The following is an 18,494-nucleotide window of genomic DNA, read 5'->3' as shown; positions in this document are numbered from 1 at the left end:
AACATATTTAAGCATTTATGAAGTACATCAGTAATTGCTTCAACTGCTAGATTTATACATTGAAACTATCAAGCTCATGCAAAAACTAAATTAAGGATAACCAAGTTTGAACTAGTCGCTTCAAGCATGATGGTGTTATTTGTAAATAGAACAGTAAAGTACTAAAGTCGAATTTTCAGTACAATATGATCTAACACATACCAAATTATTTATTTCTTTTTATTGTTTGTTTTTATTATTTTTTCCGTTGAACGAGGTATGCTTGCTATTTTTCAGCGGATTAGCCGTCAATGAACTGCCACCGGATGATTGAGCCCGAAAAAAAGTAATACGTACAATGCGTACTTACCCTTATATTCCATACATACTTTAATTTTATTATGTGTCAACTGTAAAATTATGTTATGAATACAAGATAGTGTTACATGGGTTAACGGTAATTTGAAGTATGTTATAACTAATAAGTAAAATATGTATGTGTGCTGTTTTTCGTAAACAAGTGCTTTGTTTGTATGCTTGTTATTGTGACAATTTTTATTACGTTCTTATTCTGAATATGCAACAAGTGCGGAGATGAGCTGATTAATGAATTAAACAATGTATACTTGGTTAGTTTACAGTTTACAAACGATATCTGGGTCGAGTGAAAAGTGTATTTCGTGCGAAAGACATGCCTGAAGGATAATGCGGGATTTGTGACAAGTTTCATAATATGTTTAAAACAAAATTAGAACAGCTTTTTACGGGTTCCAGATGAGCGCCTTAAGGAATTCGGCTTTCTTGATTTCAAATATTACACTGTGAAAAATTCTTCAATAACTTATTATATAATATCACAGTCGAATACCATTATTGTATTCCAGTTTTGTTGTGATGCTATGCTTTATATCTTAGATGCAGCGTCATGTTTCACGTAATTGTATAGTTTATTTTAATTGATGATTCTGGAAAAGCCCCTATTGTAAAAACAGTGAAGCACGAGGCCGACTTACAGAGGCCGCCAACGCACACTATTTGCAAGCCTCACAATTTCAGTGGCTATTTTGCCTTCGATTGATTGCTATACAAAAACAAATTCAGTTGCTTACATATACACAGTGCAACATGTGGAGGGGGACTTCAGGCTTCAATAACGCTGACCGAACTGTTAAGGAAGCTCTTGGTTTCGGAAAACATATGCCTCAATGAGGCTCCTGGCCTAAATTTAGCCCACCCTTGTGTAAGCGAAGCTCTGGAATTTTACGAAATCGTTCACTATCTTAATATGGCTTCTGATCCAAACTAAGCTTCTGGGCTTGTACCGACTTCTACCTTCAATGACTTTTAGTTTTATTATTAAAGTTGTGACCTTTTGTTTACAAAGACCCTATGTGAATATTCCGTCACTCAGTCGCACGTCTTTCCGGACCTTCGAAGGACCTCTGTTGGTTCTTATTATTTTTGGTATTGTCTTGTGTAATGGGGGAAGCCGGAGTACCCTGAGGAAACTGTTCGGTATGATGACCACCAAACTCACATGCTTCTGGGAACGGGGATTGAACCCGGGTCGAAAAGTTGAGAAGCGCTTAAACAAACCACTTACCATCAATGTTATATAATATCACTCCAAGTATCACTGTGAAAACCTTTATACACAGGCAAACCGTGAGCCACCTAGCCAGTTAATCGAAAAGTACGACATGGAAATTTACGACACCTCCGAGCGTCCATAGTATTCGACGAACCTATTAAATATTTAAAAAATTTCATTCACTGACAAGGACACCAACTTTATTTATAAGAACGAGTTTATTAATCGTTTTCCTAAAATATTAAATGCTCTAAAATGCTAAATAAATTCCTAACAACAAGAATATTAACTTACTTTGTGAATATCAAATAGTGCATCTTCATATTGTGCACTAGGCAGATTTTAAACTAAGGGAGGTAATTACAATGAACTAGTTTAAGAAACGTAGTGTATGCAATTCGAAACCGAAACCTTCGTCTCACCTGATTTCGTTTATTATCTTCTTCGAGATTATTCTCTGGACTTTGATATCATTGGACGACATCGATAGACATTCAACAATTTAAGGTATTGTTTAGTTTAAGTTTAATATGAATACTATTTTTAAATCATGTGAATGTTTGTTACGATTAATCTGCATAAAAATGGTAAGAATCTTTAGCTTTCGAGAGCTTTTAATATATAAGATTATTAAAAATAAGGATCTGTAAATGAGAATGTGCGCGGAAGAGTGCGGTATAGTTACCCGGTGCTACCAATGTATTATTAAAGGCAGAATTGGAAATATTTTAGACAATACATACATGTATGCGATGTTTTATTAAGTTTCCAGACGTCGATTGATAATATATGTGCTCTTAAAACTGGGGTAATGATCTGTGTTTTGCGATATTCTATCACTGAATGCGGTCTTTGTCACTATTGGTATAATTAATATACACGGTCACTCAGTAATGATATTTCCTGTCTTTAAATACCGTTCACGGGAAACGGCGTGAATTTATTCAATGATCAGTATGTGCTAAAGCTCTAAACAACAGCAACAAACACACAAAAGACAACAATATCATATACTAGTAAATGCAATCCATCAAAACATGACGCTGCTAAATACATCGTGGTTTATTTGCATCTATAAAAATTGTGAACACGTGGTTTAATACAAAGTCTTAAGATTTCGTGAATAGTTTTAACTTATTTGTTTTGTACATTTTTTACTATGTTTTAGATTCCGGTAGAACAGATTTAAAGTAATCAACAAGAAGCAAAATGCCTAGGAAATTGCCGGTAACTATAACGTGTTCATCTACTACTAGCACTGCTACTAATACTACTGCTATTGCAACTACTTCCGCTACTGCTTCTGCTGCTACAGCTGCTGCTGCTACTCCTGCTACTTCTACTGCTACTACTTCTTCTACTGCTACTACTAATACTACTACCACCACTTATACCTCTACTTCTACTACTACCACAACAATTACTACTTCTAGTATAACTACTACTACTGCTACTACTACTACTACTCTACTACTACTACTACTACTACTACTACTACTACTACTACTACTACTACTACTACTACTACTACTACTACTACTACTAATACTACTACTACTACTGCTACTACTACTACTTCTACTACTACTAATACTACTACTACTACTTCTGCTACTTTTACTACTTATACTTCTACTACTAATACTTATTTCTTCTACTACATCACCAACTTCTACTTATATTACTAAACCGTTTACTACATACTTACCTTCTACTACCGCTACTGCTAATACTTCTGCTACTACAACGTCTACTTCTATTCCCACTACTTCTTCTGCTACTACACACAGTAACTGCTACTTCTATCATCACCACCAATACTACTATTTATACTACTACTATTACTGGATACTTTGACATTCGAAACTTTTTCAGGGATGGTACATGGGCACACTGAGGACGTGATAACTAAAAGATACTATTTTTGCGGAAATTATCTGATGCAATATCATAATTAAAAAAATACCATTGTACAAACTTGTAAACAATATATCAGGAAATACAATCTGCATGTCAGACCAACATACTTAGCTGTTAAGACTTAAATAGACTGTGGTTCTATGGATCGGTTGCTCTGAGTCAAGGGACATGTGGATGTCTTGTAATCTCTGAAAATACTAGCAAATGTCTATGACATTATGGGCAAAGTTATGTTAGTGATTACACATTTCCCTTGGGACAATGGCTCCAGGTTTTACTTTTTTGAAGGAGCGCATGTTTTAAACAAAAACATTTACATTAGCAAAAGATTTAAGAAGATACAAAATGCTCGTTTTATGTTTTATATATTCCATTTTAATTCCCCGCAACGATATATATTCATGCGACACACGAACACTAACATGGTACATAAACATGTGTTGAATATATTGTCCCTCGAAAAACAAAAAGAGCATTTTGTATCTTGTTAAATCTCTGTTACCAGACCACATCTAGCGATGGCATTTTGGCTATTTGCTATAAGGAACATTATTTTGTTTGTGTTAATTTTATTTTTCGAAATATTGCACGAAATGTTCTTTGATTTTGAGTGTTTAGGGGCTTTTAAAATATTCTGATCCCTGTGTCTATTCTTTAACAGAGGATTAAAGGTGTTAACAATAACAGAATCAGGAAATAACCATATATCAGTAAATCCTGCTTAATTATTTTTTTTTGCGGAAGACCAATTAAAAGTGTTATTTTGTGTATCAGTTTCTTAACATTGCATATTAATGACAGTATTAAGGGTATATTATAGTTTTGCATTAAAGTATTATAATATTTTTAATATAGATTTAGCGCTTTTTAAAATGAAATGCTAGTTTATGCTGCATATTGAAAAATACAGATTTTGAAATAATTAAATAATTCTTGTTTTGACTTGTTCTAGCATGTGTTTTCCATTATAAGTTTTATTTACGGTTAAAGAACTCGTTTAGATCATTAGGAAAAAGAGAGAAGAGATTTTTCCCATGCCTGAAGCCATCTTTAAGAGGGAAATAATCGGAAAATTCTGTTTCTTTGGATCCTCAACGATTTGATCGTTTTATGACACAGAATTGTATAAATAGAGTATTTGTTTTAATAAGACATTTTTCAATGATATTGATAAGTTTTAGTACTGCCATCTCCATACTGTGTTGAACGCTTGTTTCGGATCTATGAAAGCACATAATAGTTATTTTCTGTTGTTCTTTACGATCCGGATAAGATTAGGGGAAATAAAAATATTGTCTGATGTTGAGAATGATTTCCAAAACCCCGTTTTGCATATATCAATAACGTATTTTCTTTATAACTGTTCAGGCTATTATTTAAAATACCCCAGGCTGCTTGAAAGTGTATCAATTTACGGATTTAGGTTGCCCTTGTTTTTTATATATTCAAAGAATCATTCTGGTTTATTACGCTTCCGGTATTATTCCTATATTAATGACAAAATTAAACATTCTAACAGGCACATTCTTGATTTCCGTAATATGAGGAATGATTCTGCCATTGTTACTGTCGTTTAATTTGATGGGATCAAGGCCAGCGTTTTTTATGTGATTATTAAATTTACCAACGAAGATCGACCGAATTAATACAATGAATAAAGTGCAATTTTTGTTTGAGGGGCGGGTTATTTTAAATGAATATAAATCCTCAAGATATTGAGGTGGCGGCCGCAGCCACATTACCGACGCAATTGTAATACTACAAATACTCATACTAAACACCACTAACGCATTTTGTTTATTTTTCAGTGTCCACACCTTTGCAGTACAAAATTGTACAGGTCAAAGGCTAGACGCAGGCATGTGCATAGGGAGCATGGTCCAGTTGAAGACGTTTGTCTTTTGTGCACGGAACCTTTCTTATCGACACAGGCACTTAAACGACACACCAGCATGGCAAGTAGTTGTCATACTCACGAGGTTCTTTATAAACTTAAGAATATATTATTACAATTAAGCACGACATAGACAAATATTGTTTGGGCGTTAAATAAAAACACAAATTGACCCTAGAGTTTTCGGCGTTTAATGTTGAATTTCCAATCATTTTTGCTACAGTCAATTATCTTTGCTAAATGAACTTTTACATTTAAAGAAATAATGTTGCATAGAGATTTGGTAGATTTCGGTTCATGAACGACTTTATTAAAGTAGTACAACTGTAACGGGCAATATTCCAAAACCCATTAAAAGTATTATTTTCATAAACTTTATACCATATGTGGTCTTATTACAAATTTTTAGGGTGGCTTTCCATGCAAAAAAAAAATTCGTGATTTTTTCTGTATGATGACCCATAATTTGAATTTTCTTCTAAATTAAATTACCCCTGGGGATACATAAATTCAATAAACGTATATTTTTTAGCATTTTTTGTTTATAATGTTTGTATATTATGTACAGGATATGATTGTCGATGATAAAATAATATAATACAAGACAATTGAGTGATAACAATAATGAAAAAAAACTGAGTTATTATGTAAGGTCCTTCAAAACTACAAGTTCGACCTATGTATGCAAAAATCACCCATAAAAAAATTTCCTTTTTTATAAGTTGTATGTTATTTCTTTGGAATTTGAGCATTTATATTTTATCAGACACATGTGATTAGCTTAAATCAAAGTAAAAAAAACAATTTGTCCGTGTATATTTTGAACAATTAACTAAAATCTAACAGGACTATTAATAATATTTTTCAAGAAATTCAAAACCACATAATGGCAAATGGTCAAAATATGCAAAATAAACAGCCATTTACCAATTCAGTTAACACCTTTAATGTTCTTAGTTTCTTTATACATATATTTAATACAGTATGCAGTTGTGCTAAATCTGCCAATGTAGGGATGGCGTTGGTGAGGTGGTGGTGGGGGTGGAGGAATGAGTAGGTCTGAAAAGTAAAAAATATATACAAAGTTGTATACATACTATACTTAGTATTTTTCTCTGTTAACCAAGATCTATAACATTGTTAGAATTAAATTCTAATGACTACCTACCTAACAAGATGTATTCATTAATAACAATGTACAAACAAAAATTTTAATGCAAAATTCCATAATGAAACTAAATAAGCGTATACTTATATGTTCCTTCGACATTGACAGGGCTTTCTACATAATATCCTGCAGTAGGTTACGAATACTCAAGCAAATATGGAGAAATTTGGCAGTCATATAAAAGGCAATGTAGGGATTAAGTACAACCCTTTCATTTTTCACCTTATGTGATTGATCAGGTCACTGTTACTAAAAATGAAAACAAAAAATCTCACAAAATGGATCCTTCGATAACTCAGAAAGTACTAAGGGTGCACTAAATATCAATTTCACAAACATTTACCGAGATCGAAACAAAAATTGTTAAATCAAAACGACGACCATAATGAACAACTAAGCACATATTTTGAAGCTTTTCAAGATAATGAATAATTCTTTCGACAGTCACTCATAATGACACTTGCTGCACAACTTATCAAATGAATGTCATTGTCCCGACACTGGCTGCACAACTTATTCAATGAATGTAATTGTCCCATCAGTCATTGAAATGCCTGAAACTTGTAAAGCCTCTTGACTTATCGGAACAGTTGGCGTGACGTATGTTGCGAACCTACTACCAGACTGGACTTCCACCGATGCATATGAGTAACCTGCGGGAGTTCCCTTCTTCAACTGGAAACATAGTTGACATTGCAATCTAGTAAAATATTGATATGCAATATCACATTTAGAATGCAACTAAACATAATATATTGGAATTGTATTAGGTTAATAATCATACTGCTGATCTACCAGCCATAAAATGTGTGAACTGCTGATCTACCAGCCATGAAATTTGTTAATAGAAGAACAAAATTATGATGTTTATAAGAAGTTTATTGTTATTTTTGACATATTATTTTTGCTATTATTCTAGTATTGGGAAAAAATTCAGCTAATTGGGCAAAAATACTTGTATTTTGAATTGGAAATGGATCAGACATACTGACCCGCAGGATTTGTATAGAAAGGCCTGCCAAACGTTGCCTAACTTACACTTGTGATATTGGCAGTCAACATAGATAATTGGTTTTACAACACCCTTTATATAGTTTGATGTTTTCCATGTAATGTAAAATTGTTTTGTTACCGCTGATAATCTAAATAATATACTCTTACGTCATTTCATTTAAGATAGCATCGCTAGCTGTAATCCTAGCGATTCAGTCGCAACTTGTTCTATCACCTCACCAGCTGGCTGTTCCATTATTTTTAAATTGGTGTCCGATATTGTTTTGAGGTTTAATGTGGACAGCATATTGTTTACACGGGATGGTCCACCCAGGCTGTTCACCATTGCTAAATGCAGAAACAAATATAACCATAGCAAAGGTACACGTAAAAACAAGATCTAAAAAAAACAATATACATTTACTTCTGGTTACTGTATCTCGATGTTTACAGTAAAGACAGCATAGACATCGACCATAATATTATCATAATAATGCCCGTAATTTACATATTTGAACTAAATGTCTACATAATTGATAACCGTGTGTGTATTTTATACAAACGTTGTGATCATATATCTGTGACATGACGGTACCTGTTCCAAGTTTTGTGTTGACAACAAAGCATGGTATTCCACTTTTCCAGGTCCATTTTTCCCATTGTCTTTGACTGTGTTGGTTTTACCATATGCTGCAGTGTTAACCAACTGGCAGTAAATGTTACTACACTCTACGTAGAGATACCTACACAGTCCTTTCTGTAATTCGGTCCAAGTCCATAAGCAGAACAATACATTTAACTATTCAGCATCACGTCATATTGATCCACTAACCGCCGACCTATTTTCCACGATTCCGTCGATGAAGACGCAGGTGTGCTATCAATATTTTGTTTTGACCTAGAATATGAATGATCATAAAGACTTTTTTTATTTTTTGCTACTTCATTTTTACTCGTTAACCGTCTTTTTGGTTACGATTCACGATTTTTTTTATGTTGTCGCGAAAATATGTTACTTCAGGTTCAATTTTTACACAGTATTTAAAGACAAATCTATTTTGACGTCGTTATATATTGAACTATGCATATCAGCGATACAATCTATTATGGAATTATATAAAATATGTTTTTATTTAAGATTTATACTTAAAATTTAAACCGAACAAAACGGAAATCCCACGACTTCAGTTACGATATTTACCGACATAAGCCGATGTCAACCGATCTTACAAAAAACGCGGGAAATGATTACAGTAGTACTACCTCAAACTTTAAATGGCCAGCCTTGAGGGAAATCCATTGTAAACAAACAAAACAAATGCTTGGCAAATCCTTTTTTTTCGGGAGATGTTCCTGTGAAATTCAGAACACAATTTTTCATGATGCCTTTTGTATTTGAATATCTAGTTATCTAAAAAATTTGTTATGTTCGTTTTTATTAAATGCACCATTATCCTTTTACATTTTTTACAAAACATAAAATATAACGATTGTCACTATTTTGAGCTCAAATTCAGCAACATTTAGTCTTTTTATTCCAACTATTTCAGGCTCATAACAACGTCGCACAAATGTCCGATATTTCCTTGAGGGAAGCCAGTCTGACAGGTGATACCAGTTATTTCAACACTGATATCTCTTCATTTCTCTTCATTTTATTACTTCACATTTCCATCAGCATTTCACTGAAATTTATCGATTTATATTATGCCTGACATAATGGACGCTCCGTAGCTCTCAGAGTATCTTAAACTTGTCCGTTTGGGTTAAATCCCCACGCGGTATAAAGACTCTGAGTCTGTTGTTTAACAGCATCTGTCAACCATGGCATGATCTTTAAACATAAGTTTTTATTATTATGAGATGAATTATTGGGTTCACATTTTACTTTCTAACTTCATGTTTTAAAGAAGACGTTATCATTTATTATAATAATTAAAACTGTTTAGTCTTTAAACAGTATAATTGTGTATGTCATGTCATAGATGAGTTGTATGGCAACACGGATCTGGATGAATTTATATCAACACTAATACAACCGGACGAGCAATTCCTTAAAATCGAACAGGCAGCTGTGGACTCATTAGTCCGCCTTCTGCAGCAGGATATTCCTGCCAAAATACGACCAGCACGTGTACTAAAGGTAACAAACAAATACAATTTAAACGTTTTGAATTAAAGAAAACGTATAAAAAACTGTACCTTGTTTATTTTCTAAACAGCACTTTCCGATAACGAAAGTAGGTATATCAAACAGCTCCTAAACGTTTATTGCATATTATGTTTAACAAGTTTCGCTAAATAGTTACATTAATTTCGATACGTGTAAGTTGTTTTATACGTGTTTTGTATTAAGATTGTGTACGCAATGACGGTGGTATTTTATGACGCGGCTTGATGTCGCACGTGCATTTAATTGATAATGTTCACTGAATTTCGTACTTTAAAACATCACTGAATAATACTACTAACAAGGCAATACTTTTTCGAATAGTTTCAATTATTATAAGGTCAAAAAACCCAGATGAAAACTTGTTTCTTATACCCTTATTCGAAACCGTGTACTTTTTGAGCAAAGTCTTCACTGCTTCCACTGCACCAAAAAGGCATTTGTTATACTCAGCGTTTTTAAACGGTATGATTGTCATACACATATTTTCTGAATTATCGATGAGAGGCGTTACAAACGCGTTATTGTTTTACCGACTTTCTTTAGCTTGTTTGAATATTATGTAAACATGTATAATCTCTTTTGTAATCAATGACATTTAGTTTTTGAAAACAAGTCGTTTTGCTAAACTATGAACCAGCCCCTTTAAAAGAGGCGCGAATATTTCTGTCCAGGCCGGCTCTCTCGGCAAGGGTACGGCTGTGAAAGGAAAAGAAAATCAGATATTGATCTGACATTGGTAATGGATAAGGAAGCATTTCCGACCGTGGATTCATTGAAGGAAGGGATGGAAGATTTGCTGTCAACGTTGAAAACAAGCCTAACACATCAGCAAAGTAAGTTCAGAATCAAATTCTTAGAAGAGTTTTGACTGGTTCTGAGCATAGCTCGAATCAAATCTTCGTGATCACAATAAGACTGACGGTTCTCAATTCAAAAACTGTTTTTATTATTGAAGTGTGGACTACAAACGATGCAAAATCTCAAATTAAATATTTTACTACATTATTGAGGTCATGTTTTTAGGTAAAAGAGATGTGATTGTTGAATGGGACAAAACAACGAAGCACTCTGTTCAAGTCACATTGACAGATAATGATGGGTTGCGGCATTCAATCGACATGCTTCCGGCAGTTGACCTCAAACTTGATGGTATTTTGTTTAAAACTAAGTTAAAAACAGCTGATGGTTAATTTTATAGATTTCATTTTCTGAATTAACTCTTCACATGGTCATAAAGTACGCCATGTCTGTCTTTGGTTGGCATATTTCTTAAGTAAGTTGGTTTTGCGCAACATTTGGCACATGATTTTCCAGTGTTTTTTTTCCATGCAAATTCGGATCCCTAGAGGGAGGACTCATTCTCAATGAAAAAAAAATCCAAAATGGGACCTACAAATTCCCAGTAGAAGGTTTCCAGAATTAAAAAAAAATAAGTCTCAACCTTGATCATCTCAAATAAAGCTCTATGAGTTGAAACTAAGTAATATAGGATCTGGCACGAGTTGTCATATCATACCATATTTTATTAAACGAATTCAGGAATGGTGTTAGTAAGCGAGCCTTTGGCGAGCTTACTGACGAATTTCCTGGACGAATTTAATAAAATATGGTATGATATGACAATGACTGTCAGATCTTTTTTATCACATGCTTTTAAATGAGCAAATTAAATATTTATTTACGCAAACATAATGATATTTCCCGAATGTTGTTTACATTTCTTGACGTAATTTCACGTTGCAACGTCATTTCAGCAAAATGCTATTGGTCAATAAACGACAACTTAGCCAATTAAAACGCTTAAAAAGTATATTACACATGTGTGAAATAAAAATATATGTAATGGTTATATTACATGGGAAACAGGGTATGGCATGTGATAAAATATAATATTAAATTAAGTTTTATTCTCAATTTTAAAGTTTTTGTTAGCAAACAATCAACAGAACGTATAACCCAATTTTAGTCAAAATGATGCGATTTTTTTCGAATGCAAAGGGACCGGGTCCCATTCCCAAAATGGTGAGAAAAACCCCGCTGCTCTCACGAATGTGTTTGGTAATTTAAATTCAACTAGCTGAAGACCGTATTTTTCTCACCATTGTCATGTTACGGCGTATCATAGACTTTCCGAATCCTACTTAATTATTTTGCGTTTATATTGTACAATACTGAGGCATGAGGGCGCTTGTTAGTGTTATAATATTTCACAATAATATAGGGATTGTTTGTTGGTTTTAGATGCGGAATCCGTAAGAAATATCTTCAAACAGATGGAACAATCTGACAGTGAAACGAAAGCCTTCTATTCGGCCAGCCTCGCTCCACTCCAGGTAGAGTTAGTCAGGGCTCTTCCAACCAAGGTCAAGTCACTGATACGACTGATCAAGTTCTGGAACAAAGAAAAGGTCAAGGTAACACGATTTACAAGGTACTAATGGCCAATGTTTCTGGTTATTTAGTTCAGCTAAATACTGTTTACAGCATGCGTTTGTATCGATGGTATCAAAAACGAAAGAAAATGCCTGGCCACATTATCATGTATACGAATGTTTTGTATTTCGTGCCGAAAATCTGTTTTCCGAACCGAACAATCATTATTATTAACGTGAAGGCTTTGACGAAAGATGTGTCAGGAAGCCGCATAATCTTTTTAAAAGTTTTTGAAATACATTTATAAGCAGTTATTGTATTTCAAAGGCGAAATTCTAAATTATTTTTTTTTTCCTGGAAGAGGTCAAAATGATCTAAATGTGCACAATGGTTCGCATTATATTTTTTTAATGGAAACATATAACAAGATTTTATAAAAAAATGTATATTTCATACTTTGCAGTTTTGGACTTTAGTATTTCAGAGTTGTGTAAAACATCTTTTTTTGTCTTCAATTCATAATTTTTATATACTTTTGTCGTTTAAACTTGATAAAAGTTAAGTTTTTGTTAAATAATTTAATTTGAAATATGAATTTAGACAGGAGTTATGTTAAAAATCATGTCGACTATATATTAATACGTCAGTATAAAACTGTAAAAAAGTACTTACTTATTTTCTAAATGGAAACGTATTTTGTTGGGACTGTTTGACTAACTTACATTTTTTTTCAAAGAGAACGTATGCATTATATTCAATCAAGCATGAAACATTCCCGTCTAAGAAATGTGTTTTTAATATAGAATCGTTTAATGATAAAATCGGAAAAATAACAAAGCGTTTGCCACGCTTTTCTTCGATATTTTAGCAAAAACGTGTATGACCGACATTTAAACTACACATTTATCAAAATGGTTCGTGATGTCTGGTAGCGCGTAAGCTGTCGCTGCAACAACCACAGGGCAGCCGCTTAAAAAAAGTTTTGCTTGATACTTTTATTATTATAAACTATTCAAAATATAACATTTGTGTTTTTATATTTATAAATGACTTTTTTCAGAAATATTCTGTGAACATGTTCCTTTAACATTACTTACAAGTTCAATGCCCAGCATTTTTTTCTTAGAAATAAAGTTAAGTTGACCAAATAAACCTATATAAAACACACATTATCACCACAGGTAAAGTGTCTATATTTTATGTGATATTTTGTCAACAGCCGGTATTAAAAGACCTTTGCCCAACATCGTATGTCTATGAAGTTATCATCATGGACGCATGGGCGAAAGCGAAACGCCCTTCAAACTTCGACATGAAGAGAGCTGCGCACGCAGTTATGACAAAACTACGTAATTACAAAATTATGCGGATCTGCACTCCGGGAATAGCCTTATACAAGAGAAAGAGCGATAAGAAAGGGTATGCTGTACGAAGAAGAGTTAAATTGACTCTCATGTAATACCCTTAACAAAAACAGAAAATTACGTTTGTGTAATTATGATGTGTGATTATCATGGTTTTTCATCGAGTAGGTTCTTTCAGGCTCATAACGGTTATACTCTAGCAACGTCCCTTGCGCTTTTTCGCGATTCAACCGTCAGTTTTGCTTTTAATTCGACATCCGTTTGTAAACAGTATTATTTTGCAAGTATCTCGTTTTAAATATTACTAAAAAGTATTGCGTTTAGCATATCACTGACAACATTCACAACATTTATGAAAACCAACTCTGCCTGATAAACATTTTCAGGAACAAAACGGCCTTTATCATGGACCCATGCAACCCGACAAACGATATCTACAACAACAGACAATTTAACTGGAAGGGCATGTCTGCAGAGGCAAAGAAATGGCTTAATAAACCGGTGTTTGCTGGCGTTTCAAAAACATCTAAATCGTGGTAGTGTATCGGAAAAGTATAATTGACTCGTTATAACATGGGCCAAACGCTAAGTTTTGTTTTGATTTACACAACTTAAGGTTTAACATGGAAAGATAGGAAACGCGTCGCTTTCTGCTAGTTTCTGTTTATATTTGAAGTTTAGCTTTAAATCGTGTTCTACCACGTTCTTTTCGTTAACAATATTTTCAACATGTAGATATTCGTGGGTTGTTTTAAATTCATAGTTATATAATTGTTTATTGGTTTAATGTGACGAAAAGCTGTTAAGGCCTCACGAATATAATTTTGTTTGTGTGTCGATTTATAATTTTATTGTTTCAACTTGTCTTTAAGTTTCAAGGCTGTTTTCACAAATATGTCTGCAAATTATTTTCTGTCTTATGCAAGCATTTTATGTATTCACATTGTTCACGTGTATTTCTTTGCATACTTCTACGTGTTTCATCTACGCATATAGTAACTCATGCTTTCCTTATTGTTTATTTTACATATTTGATTTGATTATTTTGTGTCAGAATCGAGATTATAATTATGATAGTCTGGTCGATTGAACACATTTTATAGATAGTTAGACTTTCTCGTTTCATCACCTTTCATGTGCACATTATTCACCGTGTTATTGCTATGTTGTTCGTTTTATAATAAACAATAGCACAGTTACTAAATGTTTTCCTCCCTCGTTGCTTTTAGAAAGGGCACGTACACTTCATGTAATCGTACGCTAGATAGGTATACATGATATAGTTAAAATCGAAAAAAACATGGAATTTAAAGCGAGATTATACGATTTTTATATGTGTTGAATTGAAATATATTGATACAAATATGTTATAATAACACACAATATGCAAGAAAAATGATACATTTAAGACGAATTTCATAAAATGCAGCAAATACAATTAAGCGCCCAGAGCCGATTGTGACGAAGATACTTTTGTACATAATTTCCTACAATAACCGATGCATTCGTCTTTTTAGTAAGTGTTCGTGTGTCGTATGAATCGATATCGCTGCAGGAATTTCAAATGAACCGTTAAACTAAATTTAGATTCACATCGTACATGCATGATATACATGCTGGCGAATTCGGCTGTACAGCCTTTTTCGATTTCAGAATTAAATATCTGGCTTATTTAGCATTTTTCGACACATGTTTTTCTTAAGTTTTATTTTAGTTTATATTGAAATATATGTATAATAAAATTTTTACACATTTTATATTAATTAATAAATATTTGACAAGATCGTATATACCCGCTTTAAGAGTGATTGGGCACTTAATGATTCACTCAAACTGTTCTCTTGTATTTGTTATTTATTCATTGACAATTCCGAACTGTATTGTTTTGTATGTTCCGGCAGAATTTATGTAACTCATCTTTTTAAGAATGTGACAATGGCATATTAAAATATCAAAATATGTTTAACACAAACCCTTTTTATTATATATATGTGGCTGGGAACGAGACTTTGACCCTTTCGGCGCTGACGTCGTTAACGAGAAATAACGTTACAAAGTCGTGCCAACTTTTTCGTGCAACTTTCACACGTTTTTACTGCGATAAATATCTGATTTCTTTTATTTATTTTCCGAAACAATTGATGAATTACCCAATCAGTGATTATGTTACGGTTTTTATACGAAAACATTAGTATAGTTTAACCATAGCTGATTTATAACCCATCGTACACTACGGCACCGTGTGACTGCATCAATTAATGGATAAACTTCCTGCTTACAAAAAGGTTAGTTTTTCTTTCTTTTTTGTTGTTTTTCTGTCAAATAATTAGTCGGCAAAGGATGTATCCAATATAAATTGAACCACGTCTAGTGTTAATTACCACTGTTTAAATTAGTTTGGCTTTTACGATTCATGATACCCGATTGATGAAGAAATTAGAGTCTTATGGTATAAATGGCAAAATTTTGAACTGGGTAAAAGCTTTTCTTACTAACAGGAAACAACAAGTTATTGTAAATAAAAGTGAATCTGATTAGTGCAATAATACCAGTGGCATACCACAAGGAGGTGTTTTAGGGCCCACGCTTTCCCTGGTTTACATAAATGACATTGAGGACTTAATTGAAAGTACCATTAGACTTTTCGCAGACGATACAAAACTATTCAACCTTGCAAAATTACAACAAGATACGGACCAAATTCGAACAGACAATGACAAATTATGTAAATGGAGTGACACTTGGCTTTTGAAATTTAACACTGAAAATGTGGAGTAATGCATTTTGGAAAGAATAATCCAAACAAGACATACCTGCTTGGACAAGGATCTGAAGTAAAATGCAAGAAAGGGATTTAGGGATGATATTTAGTCCTGATTTGAAATTAAGAGAACATATGAACCAGTGTATAAATAAAGCGAACAGCAAGATAGGACTAATTAGAAGGACTTTTCTTCACATTACTGCAAAACAACTAAGGAAATTATACAAGTCGTTAATCAGACCTCACTTGGAATATGGTAATATAATTTGGTACCCACGATTCAAGAAAGATATAGAAATTGTAGAACGAGTACAAAAACGTGCGACTAAATTAGTATACTATGTGAGACACTTACCATACATTGAAAGACTTAAAATATTGAAAATACCATCTTTGTCATATCGTCGTTTCCGTGGAGACATGATCGAAGTTTTTAAACTCTTGAATAAAAAAGAAGACATTGAATTTGACAGACTTTTTGAAATGAACAATACTACGACAAGGGGTCACTGTTTAAAACTCAGGAAGAAATCTTGTAGAAAGGACACCAGAAAATACTTTTTTTCTCAGAGAGTGATAGATCCGTGGAATAATCTACCGGAATTCGTTGTTACAGCGCCATCCCTTAATACCTTTAAAAACAGATTGGACAAATACATGGGAGATAAAATGTACTCAGTTATACCGGAGACTACCTGGGTTAACGAACATGAGGGGGCTATTAGAAGCTGATCCAGCTTGCGGCCCTAACCGGATATGTATGTATGTATGTATTATATGCGATACTTGGAATTTTCACCCGGAAGTTGTCAAAAAATGTCGTTTGGTTTTGATACAATGATAGTTTATGTTATGTGAAGTTTTCATAAGAATGATGAGCCAAACTAGTGAAATTTATTCCCAACAATCTACAATTCCATACGAATTGTTACAGACTGATGACGGATTTTTAAATGAACTTGCACAAGTTAATGAGTTATACCACATAAGCCATGAATCTTTTGCAAAATCAAATGATAACTTGACAGTTTTCCAATCCAATTTTGTACAGGTTGAAAGTTGTGATGTAGATTTGGGAAATCATGCAAGTATTTCATTTGAAGATGTTGATGATCATTTTGATGATTATGATGGTGATACGTGTGATCAGGTTGATTGCTTACTTTATGATGACCACATTAATTGTGGCGAGTCTGAGTCGGACCAAATACAAATTGATCACAAACAGAATGACATTAGAAAAGAACCAGAAATTATTTCAAATTTCACGCGTGAAACATGCCAGTGTAGTGTCTTTTATGGAAGTAAACCATGTTCAACAATACTTGGTGTTGATAATCTGCTAGAAAATAGGACCCAATGCCAGGAACTGTCTTCAAGAGAAAAAGAACTTGTAGTTAAATCTCAACTTTGTTCCCCCCCCAAAAAAATAGTACTTTTACATCTGAAAACAAAAAAATCTAAAAAGTTTCGAACGAGACCATCTCAGAAATATTTGTTCCATGGTCAGCAAATTTGTAAGAAAATTTTCTGTTTTGCATTTGCAATTTCTCAGTAATCGTTGAAAAGAATAAGTAAGTCTTATGACATGTATGGCCTGAGTGTCAATGAACATGGTAATTGCAAAACAACACCTGCCCATACACTTTCATTCGACGATACTACAAGAATAAAAAAAAATCATTGAAGAATATGCAAATAAAAATGCATTACCTTTGCCTGGAAGACTGTCTAATTGTCCAAAGCAGACAGTTTTGCTTCTTCCATGTGACAAAAATGTAACTGACATTTATGACTTATACATGAAGAGTGCAAAGGAAGCAAACTATAGAGTTGTGTCTCTAAAAACATTTAGAAACAAATGGAATTCATTATGCCCCCACATTGCAGTAGCTACACCAGCGACAGATTTGTGTGTAAAATGTCAAAAAATCACGGGCAAATTAAAAACCAATGCTCATCTGTCAGATGAAGAAAGGCACAATGTACTAAGTGACTATACATGTCATGTTGAAAAGGCCAACCGGCAACGCCAACTTTTCAAGGACCAGGTTCTTTGTAGTAAAGCTGTGTCCAGTACTACAGATGTCATTAAAGGTCTTGAAAATGAGGATTTTTTAATAAACAAGTTTTATTTCCAATATAAATTCCAAATTGTAAATAAACTATTCTTAACTATGTTATACAAATAAGGTACCTCATATGAGGTACATTTGTGCTTTGTCCTGGAAGATGAACCGCAGCATTTTATGCATTTTGCCATGAACATGCTATA

General features: G+C 33.4%; 1 protein-coding gene and 1 long non-coding RNA gene across 3 annotated transcripts; one reads left to right on the top strand and one right to left on the bottom strand.

The window, feature by feature from the left end:
- Positions 1–500: 500 nt before the first annotated feature.
- On the bottom strand, positions 501–1,923 carry LOC127852806 (uncharacterized). The gene is made up of 2 exons (XR_008036272.1): positions 1,865–1,923; positions 501–1,724 (listed from the first exon to the last, which is right to left on the bottom strand). It is a non-coding gene; the product is annotated as an uncharacterized LOC127852806 (long non-coding RNA).
- On the top strand, positions 1,645–15,374 carry LOC127852791 (2'-5'-oligoadenylate synthase 2-like). 2 transcript variants are annotated; one of them, XM_052386772.1, is made up of 10 exons: positions 1,645–2,077; positions 2,739–2,797; positions 5,299–5,445; positions 9,096–9,153; positions 9,531–9,688; positions 10,368–10,551; positions 10,742–10,867; positions 11,960–12,132; positions 13,311–13,510; positions 13,842–15,374. In XM_052386772.1, the coding sequence occupies exons 2-10, from the start codon at positions 2,780–2,782 to the stop codon at positions 13,993–13,995; spliced, it is 1,218 nt and encodes a 405-aa protein (XP_052242732.1). In that variant the 5' UTR covers positions 1,645–2,077; positions 2,739–2,779; the 3' UTR covers positions 13,996–15,374. The 2 variants fall into 2 exon arrangements, with proteins under 2 accessions (XP_052242732.1, XP_052242733.1); XM_052386773.1 differs by having other exon boundaries at positions 2,028–2,157.
- Positions 15,375–18,494: the final 3,120 nt, after the last annotated feature.

This window comes from Dreissena polymorpha, chromosome 12, assembly GCF_020536995.1.
Source record: "Dreissena polymorpha isolate Duluth1 chromosome 12, UMN_Dpol_1.0, whole genome shotgun sequence".
Classification (NCBI taxonomy): Eukaryota; Metazoa; Mollusca; class Bivalvia; order Myida; family Dreissenidae; genus Dreissena; species Dreissena polymorpha.
This window is presented reverse-complemented; position numbering and strand designations above follow the sequence as displayed.

Excerpts from the sequence above, each read along its gene's own strand:
- LOC127852791 (XM_052386772.1), top strand. Across the intron at positions 9,154-9,530 it reads GAGGGAAGCCAGTCTGACAG|ATGAGTTGTATGGCAACACG; the intron begins GTGATACCAGTT and ends GTCATGTCATAG. Across the intron at positions 10,552-10,741 it reads AAGCCTAACACATCAGCAAA|GTAAAAGAGATGTGATTGTT; the intron begins GTAAGTTCAGAA and ends TCATGTTTTTAG.